We start from the raw sequence: 21819 nt of genomic DNA, 5'->3' as shown, positions 1-21819 counted from the left end.
TTGGAACTCTTCTTAATCACAAAAATAATAATGAAGAAACAAAAAAAAATTGTGATATTAAACTAGCATACATTTGTTTTCAGAGGTTTGAATTTTTTACGAACATTCATGCAGTTATTAATAAAGGAATACAAAGGAGGAAGTAAAGAGGAGAGTATGAAACAAATCATCACTGCTGCTTACGAAGCCACTCTGAAAAAATACCACGGATTTATTGTCAAAAAAGTGTTCTCTGTAAGACATTTTAAAGTACTGTGTCGCACAATATTGTGTATCTTAAAATTTAAACAATTTTTTTTTCTTTATTAAATTAATCGAATGAACATGATGAACTTATGTAAAAAGCGTGAAGCTGTTTTTTTTTTAAATAAAACTAAGCAGTAGAGTGTGCAAAATGAAATAAAATACATGAAATGCATTTGTGCAGAGTACTGGTAATTAAAATGCCTTTAAACTGCTTAGGCATCTGTTTGTTAACTGAAATCTAATTTATAATTCAATATATTGAAGGGAGTTTCTAGTTTTGCACCATACAGGAAGGATTTCTTATTGAAGATGGCATTAGGAAAAGAAGGAATGGAGGAACAGGTAAGAATGTCTAATATATTATCCATTAATCATTGTCACAAACTTAATAGCTAACGTTCAAGAAACATTGTAGCTGGAGATCTGAAGTTTGCAAGTCTGAAAAAATTGTGAGAAACGTACATCACATTTTTTCGTGTGCAATAAATACCTTGGTAAACACTCTTTCAATGGAAGGCAAAGTACCTCTCTGGTCGTCCATCCAATTTTTAGCTCTACTGGTCAGAGACCAGAAGAGCTTATGCGATAGTAATGCGTCCGTCCTCCGTCCGTCTGTCTGTCTGTCTGTCCATCTGTAAACAATTTTTCAAAATGCTACTCCTCCTACAGATTTGGTCTGATTTCAATATAACTTGGCACACAAGTAGACTACACTATTATACATAATTGTTTGTATCAGATTTTGATTTCGATGAACAGTGTTGCCGTGGTTACTAAAAATAGAAATTTATATGAAAATCAATCAAAATGCTACTCCTCCTACAGCTTTGGTCTGATTTCAATATAACTTGGCACACAAGTAAACTACACTAAGATACATAACTCTGTATATCGGTTTTTGATTTCGATGATCGGTGTTGCCGTGGTTACTAAAAATAGAAATTTATATGAAAATCAATCAAAATGCTACTCCTCCTACAGTTTTGGTCTGATTTCAAAATAACTTGGCACACAAGTAAATTACACTAAGATACATAATTCTGTGTATCTGTTTTTGATTTCGATGAACGGTGTTGCTGTGGTTACTGAAAATAGAAATTTATGTGAAAATCAATCAAAATGCTACTCCTCCTACAGTTTTGGTCTGATTTCAATATAACTTGGCACACAAGTAGACTACATTAAGATACATAATTCTATATATCAGTTTTTGATTTCGATGAATGGTGTTGCTGTGGTTACTAAAAATAGAAATTTATGTGAAAATCATTCAAAATGCTACTCCTCCTACAGTTTTGGTCTGATTTCAAAATAACTTGGCACACAAGTAGACTACACTAAGATACATAATTCTGTATATCGGTTTTTGTCATTATTCTATTCATTGCTTTTGTAAAGTTTTATGTCCCAGCTGCTAGTTTTTTCTTTCTTTACTATAGATGTGTAAGTACAAACCAGTAAAGCTATAGTCTCGACAGAGACTTCTGGTTTTTTTCAGACTAGTGTGCTACAGATCTTAAACTAGAAACATTGCTGATTAAATATAATTAATGTTCAAAATATTGCCCCATGTTATGAATTTTACGGTGTGTCAGTTGTACATATTTTTGTGTAAATAATATTGGGTACAATTTTTTAAGGCATACCTGTAAATCTTTTCAGTAGAAATTATACTATAGGATATAGCAGATGTATTTCAACTGAACCATAAATGGATTAAACATAAATTTGCTTCAATTAAGTGGTTGACATGTGAAGCTCCATTTTTTTTTCTATAGGTGGTAAATGATATGGATGTGTATTTAGAGACAATGTCACCCTTACTTGATGTCATGGGGCAGCTTTATAAAGACAAGGGACTTGATACAGATGACAAAGTGTAAACAAAGTCCCTTATCCCATTTACACTAGCTCGGAAGAGGGCTTTTTCTTTAGAATTGTGTGATATGTATAAATTATTTTTTTATGATTCTCTACTTAACTTATTTAACTATGCACTAAAATCTCTTAGCTAAAAAGCTTACAAAAATGATCTGTCTTTTTAGTAATAATAAAGAACATATCAAATTGCAGTAGACCTATTTATGAAATAAAAATCATGCATTTATATTTCTTTGTAGTTTTTTTTGTTGCTGATATTTTTTTTATTGTCATTATCTGTTCAACATTTTTACATTTATGGACCATTTTCAAAATATATGATTTTTATGCACATTCCACTAGTTATTGTAAACTTTATGTAGATGATAAAGTTCCTTAGTTTAAAATAAAATATGTATACATGAAGTTTTATATAAGAAAATTAAAGGTACATATAAGTAAACTGATATTTAAATCTCCAATGTCTATTCACTAGGTATAATGCAAAATATTTACTGATTTTCTACTTCAGGAAATTGGAATATCTACCAAACCTAACCATTTATAGTTTTTTTTTAGTCGGAAGAGCCCATGAAACTCAAAGCCATTTTATGTGTTTGCTGCAATAAACTTTTCGAGTGAATGAGATTGCAATACAAATAAAATCTCAGATTTTGTAATAAATTATTTTTTTTCCTCAGAAAATTGCTTTTCTTGTATTGTTTACAATAATGGTAAAAAAATGGCTTCTCTACCTTTTGGTTTGGAAAGCTTGTATGTTTTTCATCTCATTAAAAAACACAAGATGCGTTTGTGAAACAGTGATGCCCCTGAATGTCAGCATAGCTAAGAATAAACTTTTCCTAAATGCAAATTAATTAAGTTGGTACCAAAAGTAAGGTCTTCTCTCAAAAAATAAAATTTTGAAATATGAAAGCCCCAGCACCACCTTTTCAAAAGTTATAAGCTAGGATACGCTTTTGAAAGATAGGTCAAGCTCCAGGGTCAAGATCAAAGGCTCAAAGTTGTTGGTTTCTAAAGAAAGGTCTTGTCACAAGGATATCATATGTGAAGTATGAAAGCCCTAGCCCTAACCATTCAAAAGTTATTGCCAAGGTTAAAATTTTTAAAATGTAGGTCAAATTCCAAGGTCAAAAGGTTAAAGTTGTTGGTATCCAATCATGAATGAATGGTCTTGTCACAAGGATATCATATGTGAAGTATGAAAGTCCTAACCCTAAACCGGCCCTGAGTGCCGAGTATAGGTCTAAATTTGAAGCCCTTCACCGGCATACGGTGACGTCTCCATATGAGTGAAAAATTCTCAAGAGGGACGTTAAACAATATACAATCAATCAATCAATACATGTAGTTGTGGTCAAGATTTGCTTTTTAAAAAGAGGTTTAAACTCCAAGGTCAAAGGGTCTAATTTCTTGGTATCCAATGAAAGTTCTTTCACAAGGATTACATATGTGAAGTGTGAAAGCCCTAGCCCTCACTGTTCAAAATGACTGAGGTTAAAGTTCGAAAATCTCCAAGGTCTAATGGAACTCAAGGTCTTGTCACAAAGAATACATTTGTGAAGTATGAATTAGTCTTAGTATCTACCGTTCAAAAGTTATGGCCAAAGTTTGGAATTATTGTGTAAAAGTGTATCAAATGCTTAGGTCAAATTTGGTGGTACCCATTGAAAGGTCTTTTCACCAGGAATACACGTGAAATAGGAAAGTCATGGCTCCACTAAATCAAAAGTTATGGGCAAGTTTAAAGTTTATGCGGACAAAGACAAGCGGACAGACGAACAGACATGACAAAAACTTCAGTAAATACCCCCGAATCTTCGATTATGGGGGCATACAAATTAAAAAAAAAATATTCTCAGACGGGGAATCGAACTCCGGCCGCCGCGGTGAGAGCGCGGAATCCTAACCGCTAGACTACCTGGGTAGTTCTGTATTTCTCACTACCCATAAGTAGCTTAGTATGCGTATAAGTAATCCCTTATTCATTTAAAAAAATGTACCAAAGTCATACATTATCCATGTGCATAGTCATCCGTGTGTCCTTCAATTTTCTTAATAAGAGAATGGAGATCTCCACTTTCTGTCCCCGGGTCGAAAATACTGCTGCTTCTGTTACAAAATATCATATGACATTATAATGCAATTCGAATTTAATTTTTTTTTTTGGTTCCAAAAATAAGTTTCAATGACTTTTATGAAATAATATCCGTATCTACAAAAGCAGGCGATTATGTACACATAACATCAGATAATTAATCAGTAATAATCGTACATTTGTGAACATATATCGATGTCTGTCATATATTGTGACCCCACCTTACTCCACTGATCATAATTTAGACAATTTGAAATCTACACTACCCCAAGATGCTTCCACGCAAGTTTCAGCTTTTCTGACCAAGTGGTTCTTGAGAAAAAGATTTTCAAAGATTTTTCCTATATATTTTTTGTAAAACTTTGATTCCCAATTGTGGTCCCGTCCTACCCCGGGGGTTATGATTTGAAAAATTTAGAATCGACACTACCCCAGGATGCTTTCACATAAGTTTCAGCTATTCTGGCCCTGTGGTTCTTGAGAAGAAGATTTTCAAAGATTTTTCCTATATAATTTCTAGGTAAAACCTTGATTCCCCACCGTGGCCCCTCCCTACCCCTGGGGGTCATGATTTGAACAATTTAGAATCTATGCTACCCCTGGATGCTTCCACATAAGTTTCAGCTTTTCTGGCCCAGTGGTTCTTGAGAAGATTTTTTAATGACCCCACCCTACGAGTATTTTTGTCTTTTCTTGATTATCTCCCCTTGTGAGGGGACTTGGCCCTTCATTTCAACAATTTCAATTCCCCTTCACCCAAGGATGCTTTGTACCAAATTTGGTCAAAATTGGTCAGTGGTTCTTGAGAAGAAGTCGAAATTGGGAAAAGTTTACACACGGACAGCTGGACGGACCACGGACAAAATGTGATCAGAAATTGAAAAGCTCACTTGAGCCTTCGGCTCAGGTGACCTAAAAAAATATTCCCAGACGGGGAATCGAACCCCGGCCGCCGCGGTGAGAGCGCGGAATCCTAACCACTAGACTACCTGGGAAGTTGTATATCACTCACTACCCATAAGTAGCTGTGTTTGCATATAACTAATCCCTAATTCATAAGAACGACATCTACCAAAGTCATACATTATCCATGTGCATATAAGTGGAGTGACAATCCTAGAAAAAGATGCTTAGTTTTCGAGTTTAGTGGACCGGCATACCCTACAGCTGAAAGTTATATTTTATAAAAGAGACATCCCTCCTCATACATTTTCGCCCGGTCGTAGAGTTTTCTCAAGTCAAATTTTTTTAATTTGCTATGAAAGTGAATAGGAGGGGGCTATTTAAGTCGTTTATTTTACTTGCTGATAATATTCTTTTTCTAAGATTAATTATTAATCATAAAAAATACTAATTTGTGAGTGATAGGATAGCTAGAGGTATTTAAATTTACAATGCAAAATTAATCAGGAATATTATTTGCCCCCCCCCCTCCTTTAAAAAAACATGTTTTGTTATAGAAACTGCGTTAATTTCAACAAAATATATTCAATACAATTATTTCATGCAATATTAATAACGAATGTTTACTTAAGCGTTAGAAAGATTTATCAGACAATGATTTCTGATGAAACGACAAAGACTACTGAGTATTTAGGCAATCAGCCTTTTCACAATTCAAAGCTATTTCAAGTCAGCAGATGAAAAAAAGCCACGCACGACATGCGTTTAATGTGAATATTTTTAAGGATCGACTATCATTACTTTTACAGTGTAGCTCTTTTACAACATTTTTACTTTAAAAGTTTTCAAATGAAACATATTCTTGAAAAGTTAACAAAAAAGATATACATGTACGTTTACATGAAAACCAATGAATAGAAATTACAGCTCTAGCAAACGTATTACGTCATTAATTTAACTCTTCACACCTTTTCAAAGAATTGCAACTCTAACACCAATACGGGTTTGAAATCTTTCAAAACCCCAAAATCTCTACAATATAGCCTGCTTAATCTATGAGTAAACGCTTATTCAAAAGTTCTCCAAATTAAACGTAAATTTTCTAATCATAGACAACAACCATTGATAAAAAAAATTGACCTTTTAGACAGAGAAATGAATAATATTAAATATTCTGTCGTCTGTCCTTTGTATGAGACCGGAGTACCGAAATTCAGTGTGAGAGCAAGGAAGACCTCTAGAAGAATTTTTACTAAAAAGCTTTTTTTAAAAGTGTCGAACAATTTCTTTAAAAAATGATGAATCAGATGAAAAAGGCTTAATAAAAATATTACATTTATAAAATACTATAAGACAAACCTCTCATGTTGCAGACAGACAAACGGGCATTCTTATTCATTTTTTCGTTTCTTTTCCATGAAATCAATATATTCAACGAATTAAAAAAAATCCTATACAAATATACATTATTTTTACGAATTCCTTGAACTTTTCTTTATATGTACAATATTATGGCCAGATTTCTTTCATTGATCTTTGATCTTCTTTTATTTTAAATTTTGAACATAGAATTTTCTACGACCGGGCAAAAATTATTGCTTGATAATAAATCTGACCAAAAAAGTACAAATCAACCATAGGGTAGGATGGTACATTAAATTCAAATTTTTGATGGTCTTGTCACTCCACTAATAGCCATCCGTGTGTCCTCCAATTTTCTTGATAAGAGAACGGAGATCTACACTTTCTGTCCCTGGGAGGAAAATACTGCTGCTTCTGTTACAGAATATTATATGACATTATAATTTAATTCGAATTTAATATTTTAGTTGCAAAAATTAGTTTCAATGACTTTTATGAAATAATATCCGTCCATTGACAATCCGATAAATAGATATGGAATCATTTGAGCCGATAACAATCCGATAAAGTATATACAGAATCATTTGAGCCGCTGACAATCCAATTAAGTAGATGCAGAATCATTTGAGCCGCATACAATCCAATAAAGTAGCTATATAGAATCATTTGAACCGCTGACAATGCGATAAAGTACATGAAGAATCATTTCATCCGCTGACAAGATATAGGATTCCTTATCTACTTTATCGAATAAAGAATCATTTGAACAGCTGATAATATTTGATAAAGTAGATACAGAATCATTTGAGCAGCTAACAATCTGATGAGTAGATACAGAATCATTTCAGCCGCTACCATTCCTATAAAGTAGATACAGAATCATTTCAGCCGCTTCCATTCCTATAAAGTAGATACAGAATCATTTCAGCCGCTTCCATTCCTATAAAGTAGATACAGAATCATTTAAGCTGCTGAAAATCCGAAAAAGTAAATACATGTAGATAAAATCATTATAGCCGATCAATGCAATAAAGTAGGTATAGAATCATTTGAGCCGCTGACAATCTAAGATAAAGAATCATTTTAACCGCTGACAATCCGATAAAAAAATACAGAATGTTTTCTGCTGTAGATAATCCGATAAAATTGCTTTACAGATTCATTTGAGCCAACGACAATTTGATTAAGTAGATAAGAATCATTTGAATTGCTGATATTCCGAAACACTTCATATAGAAACAACTGACTCACTCACAGTACGAAATATAAATACATAAGATTATCCGCTGACAATCCGATTAAGAAGAGAAAGAATTATTTGAGTCGCTGAAAATTCGATAAAGTATTTATAGGAAGATTTGAGTCGCTGACAATCCTAAAAAATGAATACATAGAATCATTTGAGCCCCTGACACGTAGAAAAGAATCATTTGAGCTACTGAGTGACTATTCGATAAATCGGATTATCATCGGCTCAAATGATTCTGTATCTAATCTGATTAATTGTGATTAACTCAAATGATTCTAAATCTACTTTATTGGATTGTCAGCGACTCAAATGATTCTGTATCTACTTTATTGGATTGTCAGCGACTCAAATGATTCTGTATCTACTTTATTGGATTGTCAGCGACTCAAATGATTCTGTATCTACTTTATCAGATAGTCAGTGACTGAAGTCATCCGTTGTCTACTTTATCGGATTATTAGCAGTTAAAATGATTCTTTATCTAGTTTATCAGTTTGGCAGCGGCGCAAATGATTCTGTAAATACGTATACTTTATCGGATTGTCAGTGGCTAAAATGATTTTAAATCTACTTTATCTAATATTGACAGCGGTTCAAACGATTCTTTATCTAGTTTTTCAGTTTGCCAGTGGCGCAAATGATTCTATATAGCTACTTTATTGGATTGTCAGCGGTTCAAATGATTCTGTATCTACTTTTCCGAATTGTCAGTGGCTCAAATGATTATGAATCTACTTTATCGGATTGTCAGCGGTTCAAATGATTCCATGTTTTTACTGTTTTCGGGTTGTCAGCGGCTCAATTGATTCTAAATATCTACTATATCGGATTGTCATCGACTCAAATGATTCTTTATCTACTTTTTCGAAGTGTCCGTCGTTAAAATGACTCTTTATATACTTTTTCGGATTGTCAGCGGTTCGAATTATTCTATTTATCTACTAAATCGAATTATCAGCGGCTGATAGGTCAAGCTCCAGGGTCAAGGTCAAAGACTCAAAGTTGTTGGTTTCTAAAGAAAGGTCTTGTCACAAGGATATCATATGTGAAGTATGAAAGCCCTAGCTCTAACCGTTCAAAAGTTATTTTCAGGGTTAAAGGTTCTAAAATGTAGGCAAAATTCCAAAGTCAATAGGTTAAAGTTGTTGGTATCCAATCAAGAATGAATGATCTTGTCACAAGGATTCAATATGTGAAGTATGAAAGCCCTAACCCCAATCCTTCAATTCAAGTAGTTGTGGTCAAGGTTTGCTTTTTAAAAAGAGGTTTAAACTCCAAGGTCAAAGGTTCAAATTTCTTGGTATCCGATGAAAGGTCTCTCACAAGATTCCATATGTGAAGTATGAAAGCCCTAGCCCTCACTGTTAAAAAAATATGACTGATGTTAAAGTTTTTTGAAAGTTTGAAAATCTCCAAGGTCAAAAGGTCTAATGGAACTCAAGGTCTTGTCACAAAGAATACATTTGTGACGTATGAAAGTCCTAGTATCTACCGTTCAAAAGTTATGGTCAAAGTAAAAGTTTGGAATTATTGTGTAAAAGAGTATCAAACTCCTAGGTCAAATTTGGTGGTACCCATTGATAGGTCTTGTGACAAGGAATACACGTAAAATATGAAAGCCATGGGTCCACTAAATCAAAAATTATGGGCAAGGTTAAAGTTTTTGCGGACAAAGACAAGCAGACAGACGGACGGACACGACAAAAACTTCAGTAAATACCCCCAAATTTTCTATTACGGGGGCATACAAATTAAAAAAAAATTCCCAGACGGGGAATCGAACCCGGTCGCCGCGGTGAGAGCGCGGAATCCTCACCACTAGACTAGGAAGTTATACATATATATATATATTACTCACTACCCATAAGTAGCTTTGTATGCATATCACCAATCCCTAAGAACAATATGTACCAAACCACGCATTGTGCATAGTCATCCGTGTGTCCTCCAATTTTCTTGATAAGAGAATGGAGATCTACACTTTTTGTCCCTGGGACGAAAATATTGCTGCTTCTGTTACAGAACATCATATGACATTATAATGGAATTTGAATTTAATTTTTTGGTTGCAAAAATTAGTTTCAAAAACTTTTATTTTTAATATCTGTATCTACAAAAGCAGGCGATTATGTACACATAACACCAGATAATTGATCAGTAATAATTGTACATTTGTGGGACATCTATCGATGTCTGTCTCGAGAAGTAACTGCTCGAAAGCCTGATTTGACAGCATTCACCGCCCGCCTGGATCCGCAACCCTCGCAATGAACAAAGTTAAGGCGTGTTTCCCGAATAAGAAGTGAATTAAATGATTTACAGGAGGCACACATGACGTATTCTCCTAAAAAGAAAAACAAAAATAACATATACGATTTGCATTCAACTTAAACAGCATGTTTAAAATATCACTTTACAGGATTGACTCATTTTAACAAACTTAAACTCGTAGATGAGTTTTTTTCTCCAATAATTGCATTATTGTAATTTATAAAAACATCAGCTCTTCGAAAAAGGAAAGAAATCTAATTTGAATGCTGTGCATTTGAAACGTTAGACAAATGTTAATAAATAATGTATGTACATGTATGAACATAGGAAATAGGTTCAATTACGTCCAATTAATGTAGAGCAAGAATAAAAATATTATAACCAAATTATCTCAGAAATAATCTCTCTGATAGATAATTACCATTGCCTATATACATGTATACGTTATGAAGGTGTACATTTCTACGTATACTCACTGACGTAATTTGTAACGACTTTCTGGAGCCCTGAGGGTTTGAAGTTTCCTTTCAAACAAACTCTGTTTTTGATATCAACTGAACCGCTGACAAAAAAAGTAGATACAAAATCATTTGAGCCACTGACAAACCAATGAACTAGACATAGGATTATTTGAGGCGCTGACAAACCAATAAACTACACATAGGATCAATTGAGCCGCTTACAAACCAATAATCTAGATATAAAATCATTTGAGCCGCTTACAAACCAATAAACAAGACACAGGATCATTTGAGCCGCGGACAACCCATAAAAATATAGATTTAGAATAATTTGATATAGAATCATTTGAGCCGCTGGCAATGCGAAAGAGTCGATGCAGAATCATTTTTGTCGCTGACATTCCAATAAAATAGATATATATATAATCATTTGACCCATTGACAATTCGATAAAATTTAATATGTGGAATCATTTGGGCCGATGACAATCCGATAAAGAAGATAAAGAGATGCATTTGAGCCGCTGACAATCCAAAAAGTAGCTATATATATAGAATCATTTGAGCCGCTGACAATGCGATGAAATAGATGCAGAATCATTTCATCCGCTGACAAGATATTGGATTCCTTATCTACTTTATCGAATAAAAATTATTTGAACCGCTGATAATGTTTAATAAACTGCATGTAGGATCATTTGAGCAGCTAACAATCTGATAAAGTAGATACAGAATCATTTCAGCCGCTGACAATTCGACAGAGTATTTATAGGATGTTTTGAGTCGCTGACAATCCTAAAAAAATGAAGACATAGAATCATTTGAGCCGCTGACAAGTAGAAAAGAATCATTTGAGCTACTGAATATTCGATAAATCGGATTATCATCGGCTCAAATGATTCTGTATCTAATCTGATTTATTGTCATTAACTCAAATGATTCTTTATTTACTTTATTGGATTGTCAGCGACTCAATTGATTCTGTATCTTCTTTATCAGATAGTCAGTGACTGAAATCATCCTATGTCTACTTTATCGGATTGTTAGCAGTTAAAATGATTCTTTATTTGGTTTATCAGTTTGGCAGCGGCGCATATGATTCTGTAAATACGTATACTTTATCGGATTGTCAGCGGCGCAAATGATTCTAAATCTACTTTATCTAATATTATCTACTTTATCTAATCTTATCTAATATTGACAGCGGTTCAAACGATTCTTTATCTAGTTTTTCAGTTTGCTAGCGGCGCAAATGATTCTATGTAGCTACTTTATTAGATTGTCAGTGGTTCAAATGATTCTATATCTACTTTTTCGTATTGTCAGTGGCTCAATTCGATAAAGAAGCTATAAAGAATCATTTGGGACAATGGCATCCGACAAAGTCGACATAAACATTTGAGCCGTTGTAAATTCGATTGAGTTGATACCGGTATTTATACCGGTATATAGCATCAATTAATCGGATGATTATCCGATAGATATAGAGTCATTTGAGCCGATGATTCAATGTATGTTCTTTAACTTCCGTAACGAGAATTTCCCACTCATATGGAGACGCCACCACTCGCCGATGGAGAGCTGCAAATTGTCTTATGCTCGGCACTCAGGTCCATTGAGCACTGAAGGATCTTTTTCGTGCCAGCACGACACGACACTGCGACCTCCATTTATATGGTCTCATCCGAAAGGACCGGTCCCCACGTCCCACAATGGGATTCGAACCTGCGACGTAAGGATCAAATCCCCACTTCGCGACTCTAGAGCAGACGCTCTAACCACTGCGCCACGCGGGTGACTGAGCCGATGATAATCCGATAAAGTAGATATGGAAATATTTGAGCCGATGGCAGTCCAGTATTAAAAATAGATTTGGAATCATTTCTTTTCTTAACCTTCTCAATCAAATTAGACTCCTTTCTTTTTCTATAATACATGTATCATCTGATATCATTTAAAAAAAAACTCTTGAAATATTTTGCATATGAATTTAATTTAGTTAAAACTGTACCTTGTCGCACATTCGCTGAATAAGAAGTCCAGTACGTGTTTAGGAGGTCTGTGAATTCTAAAAGTGTAAGAGTGTAAAAGTGTAAATGTTCGTTTGCTTCTTTGTTTAAAAAGTCACATATTCAAGTATGGTTGTCAAATGGTTCACTTATTTGCCTGTTTTTCCGACTACTCGGCCATTATTCAAGAATAAATTTAAAATTTAAACTTATCTTTTTTCAGGATAGTATTTTGTGTTTCTTATTGTACGTCATTTTCAGGACCTCAACGCTTAATTCAGTCAAAAAGTACATAGGAAGAAATTAAATTTTCTATATCTTTATTAAATGAAAAAAAGATGTTTTGTGAAATACTTATGTCCCCATTTGGGAGCTTATGGCAAGGGTTAAAGTTTCTCAAATACAACAAAAATTCCAAGGTCAGGGTCAAAAAGTCAAATTGTTGGTAGTGTCCTTTCTGACATAATTTATTTAATAAAATAAATTCTGCAATATAGCTATTTAATAGTCATATTGCAGAATTTATTTGATAAAACAAATTATGTCAGAAAGGACAGTATCCAAAGGAAGTCTTGTCACAAGGAATACGTCTGTGGAAAATGAAAACCCTATAGTATTTACCATTCAAAAAAAATGGTCGAGATTTAAATTTTTTTTAAGTGAGAAACTCCAAGGTCAATAGGTTAAAATTATTGGTATCCAAAGGAAGGTCTTAATTAACATGAGTACACCTGTGAAATATGAAAGCTGTAGTATTAAAAGTTCAAAAGTTTTGGCCAAAGTTAAAGTTTTCTTGAAAGTGGGCCAAACTCTAAGGTCAAGTTCAAAGGTCAAAACTTTTTACATCCACTAATGGGTCTTTTCACATTAAATCAGATATGAAGTATGAAAGCCGTAGCATCAACTAGTCAAAAATTACAGCCATGGTTGAAGTTTGAAATTTTTTTTGGTAAAAATGGGTCAAACTCTTAGGCCAAGGTCACAAAGTATCGAAGCAAAGATAAGGAATACACCTATGAAATACGAAAGCCATAGCTCCATCCACTGAAAAGCTATGGACAAGGTTAAAGTTTTTGCAGACAAAGATATATATTAAAGAAACAAACACACAGACAGATAGACGAAAAGACAGGACAAAACTATATACCCCCGAATCTTCGATTACGGGGATATAAAAACATTTAAGTCCAATTATGATAACCAAATGGAACTTTGGAATGATTGTCAACATTAAATACGAAATGGCAACTTTAAACAAGTAAGTTGACATTCCTGTAACATCAATTTATCAGTAATAGCATGCCTCGCTTCAAAAATTGATCATTCTCAGTATCGAATACGTTAGAAGACGTCAACACCACAAGCAGGTGATAACTTACATATAAGTAGAGAAAACCAATCGCGGAAAGCAGTGTGAAGAAGCGGATGAAAAGAGACAGGATGTTGAAATAAAAAAGTGGAAATCAGGAAGCCTTACACGTATGAGGTCGACTACGTATGAGGTCGATTAAACTTTGAATTTAATCTAGTCTTATCTCTCAAACTTAAGAGGGGGTCCTGTCCAAAGTGACTTAGATTTGTATGTTTTGCAGTTGTCTGTTATGTCGATTAAAAAATTGCTTGTCAAAACTTACGCTTTACAGATATCTGTGAAATTGAGCAAGACCGTTTTTTTTGCTTCCTTGACTGCGCACACAGCAGGGATCCGCATTTTAGAATTCTGTTGTTCCCAAAGATTAGGATGTTCCTTTTTCAGGGCATTATAGAGAATATCTAAAAGCTTTAATGTAGAAAAATGATTACAAACAATTACAAACGGTAGTATAAACAACAGAAAGCCACTGGTTTATTAATGTAATATACATGTATTTTGTGTCGTGTTACCTCTTCATATTGATAATCCCCCTCGCTTAGCTTCCTCTCTTCCTTCAATTCATCAATATTTTCTGGAATTTCCTCTTTAAAGGAGTCATCTTCAAAAAGATAAAGCATAGATTATGGCACTTTGTCAAAATGTTCATTTTCCTACCATACACTTCAAAAATCTCTAAGATAATAAAAACTATGAAATATGTGTATGTAAGGGTGTATGTATGTGTGTGTATGTTGTTCAACGTCATTTTTTTCACATGAATTTTTCACTCATATGGAGACGCCATCACTTGCCGATGGACAGCTGCAAATTTTGTGCTATACTCGACACTTAAGGCCATTGAGCAGGGAGAGATTTTTTTTTTCATGTCAGCACATACTGCAACACGGGACCTCGATTAATACAGTCTCATCCGAAGGGCCGGTCTTTTCGTCCAAAGTGGGAGTCGAACCCGCGACGCAAGGATCAACTATTTACTTCGCGACTCTAGATCAGACGCTCTACCCACTGCACCATGCTGGAGACTAATTTTTGGGATTTTTATATAGTAAAACACACCGTACGATGTATATCAACTCTTGTTTAACATGGAAAAAGTATTTTTGTAATACATATAATTGGAAGTGTATCAACAATAGCTCTTGACATTATCATGAAAGTTCAATAATCTACCAGAGAGGAAGATATTATGGCGATGCACCAGATGCATTTTTCTTTTGGTAATACAAAAATTGCAAAAGAATTTCTAAAGTAATTTTTTTTCTCTATATACGTCCCAAGTCACATAGTGTGGGGACCCTTAGGCCTAAGTGAAACTTAACAGACCTGGTTTGTTACTCCGTTTCTTCTTTTTACGCCCAAGAAAGTTCAATTCATCGGAGAGGATGCTGTCGTTCTCCTGGGGTCGTAAACCTTTAAAAAGTTGTAATAAATTTACTAAATTAATAAACATGCATGTACGACTAAGATCACGGTAAATAATTTTTATGATATATGTGCCTTCATTTTTTAAATAAAATTTTATGTACCCGGCGTGGCCTGATTTTTTTTTTAGCAGATCTTGATAAAATCAAGATCAAATCAAAATAAATGCATTACTTTCAAGCTATAAAAAAAAGAAAATCCCAAAGAAATACACATGTATGAATATGACAATACAGCACCTTTCTCATTTTCGAGTTCCATCCCTCTTTTATCTTTGTCAGATCCACCAGATTCGGGGTATAGTAATTTGTTTTGTGGATGGACAGCTATTCCGTTTTCTTCTGTCATTGCACCAGAGTATGTTAGTATTAGAATTAAGGTCTCTCAGTCTGGATCGGTTTGCGATGGAGATTTACTTACTTTACTCTTCCCCTTTCCGGCGACAAAAACTATATACAAAACAGAGGAAATAATTTATAAAAAAAAAAAGATGCGCTATATCAAATACTAGTATATACAAAATTAAGAACAGGGGATTTTCATTCTTGAATCTCATATTGAAAAGTCCATTGCACAGGCACTTGTTTCGGTGATATATTTTTTTTTAACTCATAGTATAATAATAACATACATTGTATTAGTATTCTGAGTTAAACGTTATTATCAATTTTTTTTTTATCTTTAAACTTACAGTTGTTTCTTGGACCACAACTTTTAAAAAAAAAAAAAAAAACACTACTGAATTTTGAAGGGACGGGACATTCTTTAGTTTTTTGTTTTAATTAAAAAAAGGATACGAAGAAAAAAAATATATAAATATCTACCTACCAAACTTATTCTTTTGAATCGATAGAAAATTTTGAACCATAATCCAATTTTATATTTCAAGATGATGATCAGATGTATAAGTTAAGGACTGGATTTTTTGTTCACGCTGGAGTTTATATATTTGAGTCTGTTGCAAGTCTGGTACACTATTTCATCATCTGCAAGTTCATTACGATTATCTATAAATAGAAATTGATAGAGGTAAAAATCAATTTTATATACTGTAAATCATTTCTTTTATACCCAATAACTTAAATTTTGCTTAACTACACAAGATCTTCTGCTCGCAAACATTTTAGTTTTCGCTTTTCTACTAAAATAATAACCAAAATTCATGAAGATTTAGTAATAGGAAAATTCTGAGCTATACAGTAGTCATGATATTTTTTCAAACTCTGTTGTTCTTTTAAACTTCTATATACGTATACTTAGCCACAGTGTAAAGAAAATTCTTGTTTTACATTGATGTCCCCCCCCCCCGTCTCATCAGTACGAGATTATACATAAAGTTATTACACTGTGTGTAGCACATTCATCAAGTCACATGCACAAACTTATATGACTAACAATGCTCCTTGGTCTTTGCAGTAATATTAAAGCAGATAATATCGTTAGAATTAAATTAAATATGCAGTTTTTAAGTCATACTTTTTTTCAATAATTGTTGGTTCCATATTTGAATGTTCTATATAATTTAATTTTCCTGAATGTATATTATAAAAATTTTGGCAGTGATCTTGTAATCAGTAAATTGTAATGGTCTCCCTTAATTTTGGATGACTTGTTCCAATGATTACAAGGTGTTTGGTCACTGAATTTGAAAAAAAAAGTTATACAAGTACATATTCATGCCCAATAAAACACTGAATGGCTATATCTTTTGGTAAAAAAATTACAAGAGTGTACACTGAATTCATAATACATTTATTGTCATTGATAACACAGACAATGAAATTATAAAGAATGAACCCATTCATCCTGCCAGTTTCTCTGGACAGATTACCCAATTACACAATGAGCTCTAGAAACAATCTTTTGCATTTGTTGCAGCATGACATTTGCTGAAAGGTTTATAATTTGTATATTCAACATTCTGAATCTCGGACAAATTTAATAAAGCAGCTATACAGTTACACTATGTACACAATACATACAGAATGTCTATGGAATTTGATATTCTGAACAGGTGCTTCCTCTCTAGGAATTGTAAATTTTCCGTTTGTTTTAACAAACTACGATGGTATAAACAACTCCAACATACTGAAAGACATCAAAGAATTTTAAGTCAGAGAATAAATAAGAATCAAGATGTCTTTGCTCGAATGGCAGCTCTCCTGCCTGTGACGGCCTGGAATCCCGACTTAATGCTGGTGACGGAACACCGGGATCCACACGTCTCGCACTGCAGAAAGAAAATCCTGGTATCCTTCTGAAGCAGGGTATCAGGTGATCTACAGGTGTGGCAGGTCACATATTCCTCTGCAAAACAAGTACCAGTTTAGTGTATAATATTGTCAGGACAAGATGTTGGGGTTATTTAACATTCAGTTACTATTAATTGGCAAGTACTTTATACATGTACATTGATATTCATTCTCCAAATGGAGACAAACATAGATTTGTCATAGAAGGCACTAAAACTCATTTCCTGTACATTCTCTACTTACTAATATATCTTCTAAGGACATTTTCTATCTGTTTCTGGTTGTATCTTCCTTTGATGATAAGCTGGTTGTTTCCATCCACAGACCCACTACAAATCACAAGTCACATTTATCATGAGAAGTTATCCTCCGATAAAACACTCATTACAGAAATGCAACACAAACAATAACGAATACACTACCTTGTTCCTAACTCAGCCAATAAAAAGGCCAGGACGTGTTTGGGCTGTCGATGTAACCTGCATTATAAAAACAAAAGTTTATTTGATCATACAGTGATTATTTACTTACCATTTATGTAGTTTTTTTCATGGCATTTTATTTTCAGAACAAAAAAATATCACAGCATCTCCTTTTATTTTACATCTACAAAAAATGACAAAATAACTCACAATCTGCAAATATCTGAGAAGTTTGCAAAAGATGACTTTCTTGTTCCGACTTTGAGCACCTGCGGGGGTCTCATGACAAACTTCTTTTTCTCCCCGGCTACCATATCTGGATTCTTCTCTCGTATGATATCAAACACCCGTGTCAGTAACTGAAGTAAAATTTATCACACTGTAATGCTAGTAACTTGTAGTTTTCCTATTAAAGTAATTCATAATATACATTCTGTACTTCTGTAAGCGTCATAAATGATTTGGATTACAGATATTGCACAGATTGAAGTGCTCTACTTTTTAACAATTTATCATCTAGAGATTATGAAATTCATTAATAACTACATAAATAAATATATCACAAACTTTTAACAAAGACTTGGAAAAATATAAATATTTACAACTCACATGACTCTCAGAATTACATAATATCTCATGATAAATACCGATACAATACATATGGGTACCTCATCATATGTGTAGTCTCTGTCGGAGGCCAGCCACGCCTTACCCTCAGGGACTGACCCTCCCACGCGATCCTCAAGGTCAAAGTCTCCTAAAAATAACACAATGAGCACAACTGAGAAAATGGATCTGGCTCAGCAAAGATTTTCCAAACTTATTTTCTGGCACTGAAAATTTGTTAAATATAAATCCTTTATGGAATAATTTATTTGCAGCTATATAATATATTAATGAACCAAAGTGTTAAAATAAATTTCACTACTAGACACCTTCTTTCAAACAGACAACAATACCTTCGTTCTGTTTATCTCCATCCTCATTTTCAATCATAGTGAAGTCTACCTTCTTCTTTTTTTTCTTTTTCAAAGGTAGAGCAAAGTTCATGTCTTCTTCTACCCCTTCTGTGGCCTCTGGTTCTGGTGTCTCTTTTTCAGGACCCTATAAATTAATTCAAAATTATCAAGTATAAATAAAGACAAATCAATGAATCAATTTAAGATAAAATAAAACTTACACCCTTAGCACTGAATTTGATTAGATTTAAATAAGTTAATATTCACAGGCCTATTTTTGATTAAAAAAACATCGAATTTAAAAATGCTGTATTCTGGTTCACTAACGGTTAATTATCAGTGATAGTCGATGATTGAGATGAGAAATCAATTCTTTTCTAAACATGAAGCATGTAATGGGCAAGTAACATGGAAGGTCAGAGAAAATAAGCAAAAAAAAAATATTTGGGGATAAAAAACTGATGTTGATATATATAACTAAGGTGCACATAAAAACAAAAATATTTTTTAAAAAATTCAAAATGTAAGAGACAGAGTCTGTGAAATACTGACGGGTTCTGGCAAAGCTTCCTCCAGCTCACTGACATCAAACGCTTTCTTTTTCTTCTTTTTCTTTTTCAACCCAAAGTCCAAGGAGAAATCTAGAGAATAAAGTAACCTTCTTAATTTGAGAATAATTCTTAAAAAATTATAAAATCATTCTTCTTTCTGCTGAAAATCGGGGACATTTTTCTCATCCAAAAATCTACTTGCAGAACTGTAGCTCTCCATAAAATAGTATATTGACAAATCTGAGAGCTAGAGTACCACCCATTGAATAATAATATATTTATGTCCGCAAAAAAAGTGTGATGCTTTTCCATTATTTCTCCATTTTCTTAAAACTGCCATCTAAAAATATTACTAAACGTGTGTTCCAAACTAATTTTTCACTGTTTTCACAACTAAACAATCCAAACAACTGTTGTTAATAGCTCTCTTAGCCCTGAAATTGAGGCCATCGAAAATTTTGCCCATTTATACTGCCATTTTGCTTTGCAAGATAATTTGGTCCAGTGTTTTGTGCAGATGTCAACTATAAGAGTACTTGATAGAGGAGTAAGGAATTTGTCCAAATTTATCCTTATTTCAATTGAGGTAAGAATTTGGAGAAAAGAATCCAGAACCGAGAGCAACTTTTAATGCACAATAAAAATAAAGTTTTTCTATGGTTGGCACTGAAGCTCTCTGGTCATCCATCCCAATTTTTTTTAGCCAAGCGAGCTACAGACCTGCATAAGGGCGAAACGATTACACGTGTAAACGGCGACGTTTCGATTATATGCTCTAAACGTTTACAGATTGAGTAAACGTTTACACGAAGGTCATTATCAATGTCTATCAGAAATAAAGTTTAACACAAACAAATTGTTTTATTTCATAATTTACAAAAGAAACACCGTCTTTGACCATTTGATAAGCAACAATCTATACCGGAAAAATATTGAATAAAAATATCTAAAACCCGATACGGCCTAACACATTTATGATTTAATTCCAATTTCCAAGTTGCGAATACTAGCGATGTTTTATGACACTTGAAATACAAAACTTGATATATTTTGACTAAATAAATATAATACATTTTTCACAATTCTTTGAAGAGTGTTTCGATACAGTCGGCAGGTCTCGTTTTACTATTTTTCGAACGTCCGGTATGTAGCCAAACAAACCAGTGCAGTTGGGTGACGATGTAGAAAGTGAATGAGTTTAATGCGCCTCAAATTCTTATGTCATAATGGCCAACAATGAAATTGTAATAACAACTCATACTTATATTAAAGTGAAAGAATTATTAACATTCGAGTTTCATGAGTAAATAGCCATAAAAATCCAACAAAAAATATCTCCCGTTTAAACGGTACCATTTCGTTTACTGCTATCCGTTTAAACGTTTACAAAATTCAGTAAACGTTTCACCCTTAGACCTGCAGCTACCAAAAATCATAGTGTCAGTGACACAGATATAGAAAATAATTTATAATCCACGAATTTGAAACATTAAATCTAAAATATTACTTATAATTTAAATGGTTACATAAAATTTCTATCAGCTTTACAATAATAGCACTAAAGTAAGTGTATCTGACCATCATCTGTTTTGTCTGCTGGTTTTTCCTCTGTCTGAACTTCTGGGGCTTCCTCCACAGGGGCGGGGCTTGGTGTCTCATTATCCTCCATCCCTCCATCCAACTCAAATGGTACCTTCTTTTTTTTCTTCTTCTTTTTCATGTTTGTGGGATCAAATGGGGTCTATCGCGAAAATATTAAAAATTCAAAAAATAAATTTTAAAATACGTATTACACACTAAAAAAAAACAAAATATAAATTGCTTGCTTTTGCTCTGTGTGTATGGAAGTAATATATAGTCCTACACTGAGGATCTTTGATATGTTTTATGTTTTTTTTTAGGATTTGCTCCATCACAGCAATGTGACAAGTTTAGAATTATCAGGCACATTATATCTTACCGATCCACTGCTGACTGCAGCTTATGTTGCATTCAGCAAAAATGATGGATAATATATTTTCTCCCTTTCTTTCAATTCTATTTTAGGTATCTTTGAAATATCTTTAAAATGATACATAAAATCGTTGGGAATATACCAAACCCAGAAACTGCGTTGTTACGTGTAAAATAATATTGCCATGTGGTCAACTTTTACAATGGTTCTTCATTTAATTTTCAGTGAATAAAATAAAATAGTGTATCCACATAAATGTACACTACCGAGGAAAATACACCATGCGTTTGGGGGCTAGTGGTCGCCATATTGAATTTTTTTTTCTTACCAGCTCGTCCTCAGCCATGTTTCACGACAATGCCGGGTTGCATCAGAATGAAAATGTATGGAGGCCCGGGCGAGAAA

At 33.6% G+C, this 21819-nt stretch overlaps 3 protein-coding genes and 1 non-coding gene across 7 annotated transcripts; 1 reads left to right on the top strand and 3 right to left on the bottom strand.

Annotated features, from left to right (window-relative positions):
- Positions 1-66: 66 nt before the first annotated feature.
- Positions 67-2439, top strand: LOC134272796 (glycolipid transfer protein-like; the record flags this gene model as incomplete). Its single annotated transcript, XM_062754968.1, has 3 exons — positions 67-234; positions 511-588; positions 2025-2439. Coding segments are annotated over 3 exons (351 nt in total), but the record flags the coding sequence as incomplete, so codon positions are not given.
- Positions 2440-5148: 2709 nt separating this feature from the next.
- Positions 5149-5220, bottom strand: Trnae-cuc (transfer RNA glutamic acid (anticodon CUC)). Its single transcript has one exon. It is a non-coding gene; the product is annotated as a tRNA-Glu (tRNA).
- Positions 5221-9903: 4683 nt separating this feature from the next.
- On the bottom strand, positions 9904-16172 carry LOC134272794 (eukaryotic translation initiation factor 2 subunit 2-like). 4 transcript variants are annotated; one of them, XM_062754965.1, is made up of 7 exons: positions 16105-16172; positions 15169-15264; positions 14364-14452; positions 14114-14259; positions 12482-12538; positions 10487-10572; positions 9904-10083 (listed from the first exon to the last, which is right to left on the bottom strand). In XM_062754965.1, exons 1-7 carry the CDS (start codon positions 16142-16144, stop codon positions 9923-9925), a joined length of 675 nt encoding a protein of 224 aa, XP_062610949.1. In that variant the 5' UTR covers positions 16145-16172; the 3' UTR covers positions 9904-9922. The 4 variants fall into 4 exon arrangements, with proteins under 4 accessions (XP_062610949.1, XP_062610946.1, XP_062610947.1 ...); XM_062754962.1 differs by lacking the exon at positions 16105-16172 and adding an exon at positions 15516-15642; XM_062754963.1 differs by lacking the exon at positions 16105-16172 and adding an exon at positions 15516-15642 and having other exon boundaries at positions 14114-14226.
- An 839-nt stretch (positions 16173-17011) lies between these two features.
- On the bottom strand, positions 17012-21819 carry LOC134272795 (eukaryotic translation initiation factor 2 subunit 2-like). The gene is made up of 9 exons (XM_062754967.1): positions 21743-21819; positions 21039-21201; positions 19462-19550; positions 18910-19054; positions 18619-18707; positions 18161-18309; positions 17951-18007; positions 17772-17857; positions 17012-17583 (listed from the first exon to the last, which is right to left on the bottom strand). The coding sequence occupies exons 1-9, from the start codon at positions 21758-21760 to the stop codon at positions 17408-17410; spliced, it is 972 nt and encodes a 323-aa protein (XP_062610951.1). The 5' UTR covers positions 21761-21819; the 3' UTR covers positions 17012-17407.

The sequence above is a fragment of the Saccostrea cucullata genome, unplaced genomic scaffold (assembly GCF_032062105.1).
Source record: "Saccostrea cucullata isolate Sc308-1 unplaced genomic scaffold, CSIRO_AGI_Scuc_v1 ctg8006, whole genome shotgun sequence".
NCBI lineage: Eukaryota > Metazoa > Mollusca > Bivalvia > Ostreida > Ostreidae > Saccostrea > Saccostrea cuccullata.
This window is presented reverse-complemented; position numbering and strand designations above follow the sequence as displayed.